At 41.6% G+C, this 12,114-nt stretch overlaps 1 protein-coding gene across 1 annotated transcript in view; it reads left to right on the top strand.

The window, feature by feature from the left end:
• Positions 1-9,956, top strand: part of trpc7b (transient receptor potential cation channel, subfamily C, member 7b) — a 42,928-nt gene extending 32,972 nt beyond the window's left edge. The window contains exons 8-12 of the mRNA XM_070913012.1: positions 4,814-5,009; positions 5,741-5,962; positions 8,489-8,569; positions 9,426-9,501; positions 9,817-9,956. Coding sequence (XP_070769113.1) covers positions 4,814-5,009; positions 5,741-5,962; positions 8,489-8,569; positions 9,426-9,501; positions 9,817-9,956 — 715 coding nt within the window. The remainder of the gene's footprint in view (positions 1-4,813; positions 5,010-5,740; positions 5,963-8,488; positions 8,570-9,425; positions 9,502-9,816) is intronic.
• Positions 9,957-12,114: the final 2,158 nt, after the last annotated feature.

The raw sequence follows: 12,114 nt of genomic DNA, 5'->3' as shown, positions 1-12,114 counted from the left end.
AAGGAGGATAAGAGGTGGCTGAGAGAGCCGAGAGTGAAAGAGAGAATTTATTAGCTCTGGAGGTGTCGTGTTCAGCCTTTACCAGTCAAGCACATCTGAATGTCAGAATGAGGAGAGGAGACACAATTACAATTAAGGTGAGACAGACAAAGAGAAGAGAGAGACAAAAGTAACAGAAAAAGGATGCATTCATGCAGTGTGACCAATATGGGCTTTTAAATGTCAATTCTCAGACCAATAACTTTAGAGTTTGTGCCAGTGTTCAGTGTATTTCAATAGATTACTCCATTATCATGACAAATTATGTCAAGCATTCAATTTCCCTCTTGGTGAAATGTAATCTCTCTGAAATACAGTAGCACTGAGACGTCATTTGACACTAAATCTTTCCATTGAAATTCATTCCTTTGGTTGAGTTAAGAAGCTCCAGAGCAGGGACGTCACCCCACATATGGTCATTGAAACGCTTCAGTAGGCCATCACGTGAAGAATTAATTAACTAAAGAGATATTAATAATTGGCTGCTCGCTAAGCTCCGTCCTCCATATTACATGCAATCTTATGCAATGTAACGTATATTTACTCAAGTACTGTACCTGAGTAAAGTACAAATTTGAGGTACTTGTACTTGTATTTCCGTTTCGTGCAACTTATCTTGTCTTACTATAGCCCCATGAACATCAACGTGGAGAAATCCAAAGCTTGCCGAGTCACAGTTGCTAAGATATAATTGGACAATTGCTGCACTAGGGAGAGGTTTGGTGAACAGTCCGTTAACAGTTTAATTGGGAAATGAAAAGTGCGAAACAAATTAATTAATTCATCATTACATTAATCATTTGACTGACTGATATCACACAATAACAGTAGCCAAAATCAGTCCCAACACGTTGGTTTGTGCTGTGTTTTATGAAAAGACAAAGACAACATAGACTAACAGAGAGACCGAAAACAGACAGACAGAGGGGAGCAGGCAAATTAAAAAAAAGTTGATGTTGAGCTTGATTCACTATCAAAACACTCCTAATTGCTCGCCTTGTGGTGTTGTATTCCCCGCTTAATAAGATTTCTCTCGCTACTTGCCTGAAGACACACACCAAAACAGCTTCCTTTTGCATTGCTCTCTCTCTCTGCCTCATTTTGTATCCCACTGTCTGTCACACAAGTACACACACATTAGTTTTTGTTCAGTTCCCCTTTCTCTGTCCCTCTCCCTCTTTTTGTTTCTCTATCAAACACACACACTCGCACACACACACACACACAGGCAGGCAAGCATCTCTCGGGAGCAGCTTTCATTCATTCATTAAAAGCTGAGGTGGGCAAGGCCCCTGCTGTCGCCATGGTGACAGCTCCTTTGGTGCGACAAATAGAAAGTTAAACTCAGTTTAATTTTTAAAGATATTTAGTCTATATTTGTCTGTCTGTCTGTCTGTCTGTCTGTCTGCCTGCCAGAGAGGAGAGGAAGAAAAAAAGAAAAACTGAGAGGAGGTGATCGAGGAGGAGAAATGTAATATCTTGCTAATGACTGAAGGGCAGAAGGAGAGCGACAGAGCAGGAGGCCCGGGTGCAGACGTTCACAAAATCTACATTTGCATTTACATTTACATTCGGCCAATGTGAGAATAATGCTGCAGATTAAACAAAGAGGAGAAATATATGAGAGGGGAAAAAATAATGAAAAAAAGAAAAATATAAATCAAACGAATAGACTGAGTGACAGAAATAGCTAAAAGCTGTTGGGATGAAAGATGGGAAGAGCGTGTGAGAGGGAGGGGGGGTGATGCGGAGAAAGATATAAAAGCAATGGCAATGAGAATATAATGAGAAAATGGGCGAGAGAGATAGAGAAAACAGACGAGAGGCAGAGATGATAGCGGGGGTGGGGGGGGGTAAAACAACCACGGACAAACAGAAAGCGTAAAGCAAGAGAGACATGAGAGCAGGTCTCTGGGGGGAAGAGGTTGATTTGGGCCTGTCGTGATTGGGTTTGGACTTCTCCCACAGAGCCGAGGTGACTCACCAGTCTCCCACGCGCACACACACACACACAGATGCGCACTGTGCTGTATGTGGCGTGAGTGTTTATGTGTGTGTGGTAGAGAGAGAGAGTAACATTTAGTTCTTTGTCATTGTCCTGGACGGGTGTGTGTGTGTGTGTGTGTGTGTGTGTGTGTGTGTGTGTGTGTGTGTGTGTGTGTGTGTGTGTGTGTGTGAGAAGCCGTCATGTTGCGTGCAGCCTATTAGGAGCTGTCATTCTTAATAACAGATAATAACACACTGTCCATCTCTGTCTCCAGATGCCCACTGTCCCTGCTGATTCACTGCCTGTTGTACAATGCTGTTATAAAATACTTACACACACACACACACACACACACACACACACACACACACAGAGTTTGAAATGAAATAATCTCATTCCTAGGTTGTTAAAAAAAAGTCTCCATTATCCAGAGCATCGAGAATCTCATTTGTCTCAGTAACAGGTTATTGCGTAATACACACATGACCAGTACCTTAGCTGACATTAGCAAAAGACAAATTCAAATTTATCAGTGTTGTTGATCTCGAAGGATGCATTTAGATTTTTCATAATTGCACTTCTTCCCGGAGAGGCAGCTCACGCAGATTTCAGGTTTCAGAATTAAATAAGCAGAAAACAAGGTGAGCAAAACAAATGACGAGGCACAGCAGCACTGGCTGCCCATGCATCAACATTATCCAGTATGGAAGAAGTCCCTCTACTCTCATCTATACTTCTATCCATATTCTGTATGAGTGTGTTGTGGACAGAAGTGAGGAGGCATAATGTATGTAGCCATGTATGTTATTATTACATGGCTGACTTGGATGGTGGAGGCCTTCACTTCCAGTAACGCTGCCAACACATAAATGTCAGACACATTCTTGGAAGTTGCTTTATATGAAAATAACAAACTGCCGAGGCGAACAGATGAACAGTGTACATGAATAGTCCGCTATGTGGCAAGTGTGTCATTTTAATTGTGTGTGTGTGTGTGCGTTTGTCCCTGCGAGTGTATGGTTTAATGGCACATTAATGTTGCCTGGAACAAAGCCCTTCATCATTATCTACACTCGCATTTTGGGAACATGAAAATCTAAATCGAGTGAGCATTTCACACGGGTGGGAAGGAGAGCCGGGAGACGGAATAATTTGATTTAAAAGATAATTGGGATATATCATAATCAAGACCAGATAATTGTCCTCTTTTTTTATTTTGTTTCATATTTCAAAGCCACGGGAAAGCATTTTTTTTCTTGTAAGAGAGGCTCCAGATAAGTGAGGAGACATTATTTAAAGAGAGACGGCTCAAAATAACAGGTTTTCTAGGCAAGCCCACCAAAATCACCTTCCTCTGCTCTCCTGATTGCACGATAGGCTGGTGGATGCGTGTGATGTGAATAGCAAGTGAGAAGATGTTCACTGTGAAAGAAATGCTTATTTCTCAAAGTAACCTGGTGAGGTGGCGTTAACCAGTTCAAATGTCATTCTGGTTCAGAAAGACATTGTTTCTATGGTTACATGTTGTCACTGCATGTTTCTCTGGTCAGACAGAGATTGATGTTACTGTTAGTCTTGTTATAAAACACTTGTGTTGGAGGACTTAAGTAAATCAATACCTTGTTGGATGAACTCAGCTGAGTTGGAGAACATACACAGATCTGGTCTTGAAAGTTAAAGAGTGCATTTTGGTTTGTTCCTGAACAGTTAAAGCTGAAGAGAGAGAGAGAGAGAGAGAGAGGAGGGGAGAGTCTGTGTATGTTTGTGTCTGTCTCTGTCTTTTTATGCATGTGAGAGTGTATTTTTTCTCTCTGTGCCTTCACCTAACTCTCTGCTTGCCAATGATACTGACTCTTTGAACGAACTTAAATTAGAAGATGTCGACAGTCTCAGACCAGGAGCCTACAGATCTTCTCTCCTCACAGCCTCTTTCCACCTGCAGCCCCTCCAGCAATCCAACCAGGCGGTGTCTTCTTCCCCACCGAGCGCCCCCTCTGTCATCTCAAGCCCATGCTTGCCACTCATGGAATATTTAACAAACAGCATGTTCCTGAATATCGATGTTGACAGGCTGTTTTACCTCGTCTCACATACACTGGGTCAGTGCCAGAGAATAATACCTCAGTCTGAACACAGATTTGGCTGTGGACATCAAGAAAAAGCACACTGCATGTTTTAAATGAACAACATTAGCTGTGCTTGATTTATCATATCTCAATGTCAGAGGAAAAGGCAAGTGGAGCTGGAAGTTAACGTATTTCAACCAGAACTGGTGTCTCCACAGTGAACAGTCTCGGAAATGTTTCTTCATTTATCTTTCTTTATTTTAAGTTATGGAGTGAAAACAAACCTTTATTGTTTTCCCATTAAGTGTGACGTTTCAGTATCTAATTTGTGCAGAGGTCGACAAAGAACACGACTACAGACTTAATGAACTGATTTCTATAAACCAAATCTCTCAAATGCTGAAGTTGCATTGCACTGCAATTTTGCAGAAGTCAAACGTGTGTGCAGTGCAGCATGTGTGTGATTGTAAGTGTAGGTGTATGCTTTTGTATGTGTGAGAGATAAACAGGATAATGTGTTCAAATTGGACATGACTCATCAGGAATTTCATCAGCGCCACCTCATAAACCTCACAACATTAAAACACATTGTGTGTGTTTGTATGTGCGCGCGTGCACGTGTTTGAGTGAGAGAGCAATTAGCTGCTAACACGGTGTGATTTTATGTGTGTATTCACTGTCATGTACTGTTTTCACATTTCCTCTCTCTCTTTCACTGCAGGGTGGAGGAGAGTTTTAAGACTCTTTTCTGGTCGATCTTCGGGCTGTCTGAAGTGATCTCAGTGGTGCTGAAGTACGACCATAAGTTCATAGAGAACATCGGCTACGTGCTGTACGGCGTCTATAATGTCACGATGGTGGTTGTCCTTCTCAACATGCTCATTGCCATGATCAACAGCTCGTACCAGGAGATAGAGGTACGTAAATAAGATGGCCAGTCGATACAGACAGGGTATAATATTGTCAACAAGTCAAAAAGGATCATTGTTTGATCACCTCTGTGCCTGCAGGAGGATTAGAGAGTGAGTTGAAAATACCACGAGCCGTAAAAGATCAATTACAAACAAAAACACAGAATACAAAATAAAAGCAGGAGTCTCACAGAAAAGTTGTCACAAACAAAACTGAAATAAAAACAATAATAGTATTTTCAAACATACTAAGAAATATGAGCTGTTTGGAAAAATCCAAGTGAGATTTGATTTTTTTTTTCTCTTGTTACATCTCACTAAGACAAAAAGCTGTTAATTTTCTTGTGGCAAAGTACAAGTACATTCAACACATGCATTGGACATGTTCAGTTCTAACATAGTTCTAACATAGTTACTCTCATAACAATCACATATAATTATAATTATGGTAATTAGTTATAGAACAACAACGTTTGCCAATCATTCACATTAACTATTAGATAACACCAGTTTAATGTAATAATAATAATAACAATAATAATAATAATAATAATTTTTGATTAATTTGTTCTAAAGTAGCTTTTATTGTTTGGACTTAATTGTCTTGACTTAAAGCAACATATGGAGTGGAAGTGATATTTTGTCCCCGAATAGTCAAAGGTTTCTGCTATCTGATGGGTTTTATTTCACCAGCCCTGATTATTTCAAACACACCATTTGTCTGTTTGTCTCTGCAGGAGGACGCTGACGTGGAGTGGAAGTTTGCCCGAGCCAAGTTGTGGCTCTCCTACTTTGACGAGGGCCGCACCCTGCCCGCCCCCTTCAACCTGGTTCCCAGCCCAAAGTCCTTCTACTACCTGGTCCTCCGCATCAAGTCCTGCCTGATACGCCTCTGCAAGGCCAACAGCCGTCGCCATAACAACGAGCTGGAGATGGGCATGCTCAACTCACAGGTCAAGGTCAGTGTCCAAAACTCTTACTTTGATTCCTAATCTCATGAGGAATTACAGACACAAACTGAAAAATATGTTGTTATTTTCCGTACATTATCCTCCGTGACAGGGAACAGCTGTCATTATTTTTGACATTGTGAAGAATGATAATGAATGATTTTCCAAACCAAATTGCAGAAATAATAGACTGAGTTTCTCTTCATATCAGTATTATAATCTTTTCTAAGTGCTTTGATTCAACTATTCCTACATTTTCCAGGAACTGTGGTGGGGGCCAATAATTATGAGCTAATTACTGACAACATGCAACTTGTTGTTCTTGCCAACCATTCAGCATATTATTCTCAGACAACAGGAAAATGTACACAGAAAAATCAAGTCACAAACAGCAGTTTATAATACAGTTTGGTTCAATGGCAATGGCATACTAATTACCAGGTGTGTACTTTCCATCCAGATATTCCTTCATGTGCAGGCTCCTTCACAGCTAAATTACATGTTTTGTTTCTCATGTGGTGTCATTTGGTGTTATTTGCCCGTAACTTGTGTAATAAAGTATTTCTGATTTTTGATTCTGATTTAAATGTCTGTTGGAAAAGGGGCATAGGACAAGCTCACAACTTGTATGCACAACAATCTGCAGTGGACTTGCCTGTATGTCAAATACTGGATCTTCTGCATATATAATATGTACCGTGTGCTCAGATGGCAGTGTGGTTAAGACCCTTGATATTCCCACTGCAAGCCTGGGATGCAACTTTAGTTTCATTCATTTTCACACTTTCCCCCTCTGCAGGATTGTGCATCTAAATAAAATCGCTGTAATGAAAAGAAAGTCTTCCGTGAGGAAAATACCATACACCATTTAACACAGAATCCATCTTAGCGCTGGCCTTGTCCGCACGCATTTCCTCTGTCTGATTCCTCGGCTCAAATGGCTCACCTCAGCGCTTCTGCTAGGCTATTAGTCAGGCCATTAGATCTACCTGCGTCTGCTCAAATGTCTGGGCAGGTTTCGGATGGGAACAAGATGGGTCACACCCTGCTGCCTCTGTGAGCTCCTAAAGTTCTGTGCAGCTCTGACAGTTTAACTGCAGAGCCAAGCAGGCGCAGCAAGCGATCGATACATAAGCTCGCCCTCGACCACAGTGCGGCGTCGCGAATGTCAAGTGAGATTTAAAGAAGACAGCATGGTCTCTCTGAATCTGTCATAGTTTTTCCTCTCCGTCTTTTGGTCCATGTTCCTCATGTGGGATATCCACTGTTTGAGAACAGCGACGTGCTGAATTAAAGCTAATTATGTTAGTTTCAAGGCAGCATATGGTCAGAAAGATAACCAAGACGGCGGCTGGTGAAAAACCAGTTTTAAAGGTTGGATTGTATATATTTAAGAGGAACTGATTGAGCCTCTGGTAATGTACATTTTAAATGAAAATTTACATGTGGAAGTAATAAGTTCACATGTTTGTTCAGTAAGTTTTTCTGTGAGTGTGTGCGTTTGCTTGCATGCAATAGTTGATGCTCAGGCCCTTTGGTGAATATGTCTTTCATATATTAACAGTATTCAGGACAATTGATTTTGTGCCAAAAGCAAATTAAATTAATATCAGTTAAATGGAGGGAGCAAAGGCCAACAAAGTAGGTCATTGATAGGGACAAGATCACAGAGTACACAACAAAGAGATTTGAAGCTTTGTGAAGCCGCAACAGTAGTTACCATCTGGTTGTGTGGTTCAGTAAAGCAGTAGATAAAAACATTAATTTGCAAATCATCTGTGTTTACAGTAGGCGTTCTCTGCTCTACAAAGGCCTCAAAACAATTTCTGTATATATCCACATAATTGATTGTTTATATTGAATATTGTATGATGAACTTCAGTAATGTTTTTTTGTTGTGATGTGTAGTATTTTAGAATGAATCTGTTTTGTATTTAGTGCAGACACATTCAGTATATATACATATATGTATACAGTATGTTGTGTATTCATCATTTTGAAAAATTCATCTGCTCTCTGAGAGAAATCGAGAATTATTTAACATTGAAAACTGCCGTGAACTGGCTTTCAACTTTAAAGCTTTGTCAGTTATTCTTCAGTAAAAGCAAAAATGTCCACATTGTCCATTATTCATTGTTAAACTTAAATTATGTTGAGATATCTCCAGGCCTCTGCAGCTTTAGTGCATATACAGTAGCAGCTAGTTGCGTGTGTCCACACTTACGTTAAAACTAATTTTGACACTGCAGCGCTGAAATGACACACAAGCTACAAAGCAAGGTCATGGACGTGGAAGGCATCTCGAAGTCAGTTAATAGAGATTCACTCTGGTCAAGTGAGGCTGTCAATTCTCTTTGAAGACATCTGTGAGCACTAGATACAAACGCTAAGCCCTGCCTTTCATTGTTGTTTTGTTTTGGCAGTGTGTTGCCTCCTCTAACACCCTTTTCAAATGCTTCCATTATAGAAGATCACTCAACCCTGAAATGTGATGTTAACACTTGGACTGTTGTTTGTATCCCACTGTTGCAACAGGATGAGCGCTTCAGGTCTTATCCACGCCCGGGAGAAGAGTTCATCCCCAGAAAATCTAGAAAACACCCAACCAGATACGAGGTAAGACAAACAGCGAAGTATAAATCTCAGAGAAGAACTAAGAAGGGAAAAGAAAGAATAAAATGAGAGGCAGAGAGAAACATTCAGGCTGAGGAAGATAGAACAAAACTAAAGTAGAGAGGTAGAGAGTGGAGGTGGCTGGAGGGTGATAAAGGATGACAGGAAGCGAGACGGAGAGAGAAAATGAGAGAGGTGGAAGAGGTACAGAGAAACCAATATGAAAGACAGGTAAGGATGAGGCAGGAAGGTCGGGAGATGAGAGACGGAGGGGAAAAAAATTAACAAGAGTTTGGATGAAAGGGCATTGACTGAAAGGAAGGCAGGATTGAACAAGTGATTGCGAGTGAAAGGGGGAGAGGAGGAATGGCAAAAAGAAAAAGAGCAACAGAGGAAGGCTGAAAATGCCTCTAATGAGCTGTTTGAAGGAGATCGAAAGCAGACACTCTGCTGCTCTCCTCCGTAGTCTGCCCTTCACCTTTGCCCTGAGGGAAATCTAACTTCCTTCACTGGTCGGCTGCACTTTAATCTCCTAAACCCTCAGAGTTTGTGTCTTTTTTTTCAACATCCAGTGACAGTGCACAAGATCACTCACACCAAACACTGAGATGTCACCTGATTAGACATTTGTATGTGTGCTGACACATATCGACCCATATCCGGATTGCCTACATGCAGAGATGGACTGCTTGAGCCTTGGCAGCAGCTGCAGGATATCCCTGCTGGCTACAGATCAATACTCAACATTTCACACACACACACTCTCTGAGACACTGTTCTCTGACACTGTGCACTATGCGTCGTCACATCACCTTGTCACCTTCTCTGTATTTAATCTTCTCTCTTCTCCCCCTCGTAGAATATCATGAAGCGCCTGATTAAGCGGTATGTGCTGAAGGCTCAAGTGGACAGAGAGAGCGACGAAGTCAATGAAGGTAAATATTCCCTCTTCATCAAGGCCCACTCTCATTCTGTCATTGTTTGCTCAGGGCACATGTGTGCCTGAGTGTATGGACTGTTAGTGAGAGACAAGATGTAGGAGTTACTGTGTGTGTGTCTGCATGAGTGAGATAAAGTCCATGAAATGAGGTCGTGCTGTGCATCATTGTACTATATGTACTGTATGGCTACATATACTCACACGTCTATAGCACAATGGCCTTGTAGATAAGTGCTTACCTGAATACATGTCTGTATTTGTTCATGTTCATGTGCCCTGATTGTTCTGTCTGTGTGCAACTTTGTTGTAGGCGAGCTGAAGGAGATCAAGCAAGACATTTCCAGCCTCCGTTATGAGCTCCTGGAGGAGAAGTCTGAGGCCGCTGGAGAGCTGGCTCTGCTTATCCAACAACTTGGCGACAAGTTTGGCAAGAACACCATGAGACACTGACAGGACTCGCTAGAAGGAGAGAGAGGGGCAAGGAGGGAGGAAGATGTGAAAAATCAGGAGGAGGTGGGGGCAGAAAGAAGGGTCAGAGTAGGGTATGTTTAAGACCTTGATAGTGGAAGAGGGAGAAAAAAGGGAGAGGGGAAGCAGGTTGTTTGTGAGAGAGACAGGGAAGAAAGTGGAGGAAAAGCTTGAGAGAGTGGGCACAGAGTGAAATATTGCTTACTTGAGGCAAAAGACAAGTGTTATGTATATGCAATGACCAATTAGGGTGGAATGTGAAAAGAAGATAGCAGTGACTGCAAGTGAGCGCAAGGTCAAAGGGTCAAAGGGGAAGTAAACTCAGTTGGAGGGGGTTTGTGTTGACAGCTGAATTCTAATTAAAGGCAACGTCTTCAGGGAGTGAGAGAGGAGAGGAAGACAGAGGCCCGCAGGCTGGGTGGGAGATGGCGGGAGACGAATGTGGAGGAGAACACGAGCACCATGAGATACAAAGAGGCACCACAGGGCAGGAGACAGCAATGAGGGCCCCCACATCCGCTGCCAAGAGATATCAGTGCATCACCCACTTAGAGGAGAGAGAGGGAAACCCAGAGAAGGGATGACGCAAAGGGGAGGGCTGGAGAGAGAGGTGGGGTGGGGGGAGGCAAGAAAGAAAGATATCTGAAAAAAAACTGCCACTGTTATTCACACCAGAAAGGCTGGCTTTGCATCTGTGTCTTCACTTTGTCAGGACAAGCATAGTGACGCCTGTCGAGATACTGTACACCCCTTTATACACCAGGCTATCTAATTAATGCATTTCCATCCACAATGCACAACTTCTGATCAGGAGTCAGATGATTCAGGAAAAAGCGGTAAACAGTGTAGGATTTATGCATTTAAAAGTCATTAAAGTCATTGTAATGTCAGTTAGACACCTTTGTATGTCCACATAACACACATGTGAACTGTCTCCAAGGGATCTTATGTTAGTAGAAATTGACTTCGTAGAGTTTCAAAAAAGAAGGAAAAGACAAAACATTACTCCAGACGGCATGTCTTTTACCTCAGTCGGAATTATATAAAACACAATGTACTGAGCAAGAGATGTTACAAGCATGGCTAACTCATGGATAGCAAATTCAATTTCACAATCATACCTCCCTCCCTTTATTTAAAGTCTATCTCTTGTGCATTTTTGAACAACTTCAAGCCAGTAAACATGTTAAATATGACCTAGATAACTGTTGTGGATGTCCTTTTCAGTGTGTCTCTGTGCGACACGTTTTTCTAAAATAGGCACCAGAAAGGTGACATGTCTTCTTGGAGTAATGTTTACAGCTATAAAATGCAGGAGGAGGCCAGTGCGTATGAGGAGCACATGACGGCGGAAACGCTCCCCTGTCTGATCGCTTTAGAGCAACCAGACCTTTGTGAGATGATAAAATGAGGGAAATAGAGACTTTTGGAACAACAGTGAAATCATTTGGCTATAAAACACTGGGACTCTGCTGCAGAGGCTGTGTGGAGTCATTTTATGGTCTTGTTTTTCTTTTGGAGAGTTATTAGACACACCGCTGCACTAGCTAACTGGCTGTGTTAGACTTCACCTGTGAGTCAACTGATGTGGGGATGAGTAGGTAATAGCTGAATTGTTGCTTTAAGTAAAATATAGAGAAAATGTGATCCCGATAATAATGCACAGTTTGATAAACTGCCCATTAGAAATGAAATCTTTTGTGCTAAGTGGAAAACTGTATCTACAACAAACAATATACACATGTAGATGCAAATAGGGTGCTAAAGATTATGTTGCCCTGTGGTATCAGCCACAGTATTCATGTAGCATTGCCAACGTTCACACACACACACGTTCAACACTGGTCTGCAAACATTTCAATGTAACTTCATAAATTAGACCGTCTTTCGTATTTTAAATTGAATCAACAGAATGAATGGGTTCCTCCCAGGATTATGTTGTGGATTCAGATCATTAGAATACATCACACAGTTCCTTCCATCCCTTTCAAAACCAACTGGATAACACAACAAATAAAATGTTTTCAAGCTAAAACACCACAATTGTATTATTCTGTTATTGTGTGGATGCTATCAAATGTCATTAGCCCCATAGGTGAGAATCAGCAGGGGCCTTCTGCACCAATCAACACATGTAGAG

The sequence above is a fragment of the Enoplosus armatus genome, chromosome 10 (genome assembly GCF_043641665.1).
Source record: "Enoplosus armatus isolate fEnoArm2 chromosome 10, fEnoArm2.hap1, whole genome shotgun sequence".
NCBI classification, from domain to species: Eukaryota; Metazoa; Chordata; class Actinopteri; order Centrarchiformes; family Enoplosidae; genus Enoplosus; species Enoplosus armatus.
The sequence above is the reverse complement of the archived record's forward strand: the minus strand, read 5'-3'. Positions and strand labels throughout refer to the sequence as shown.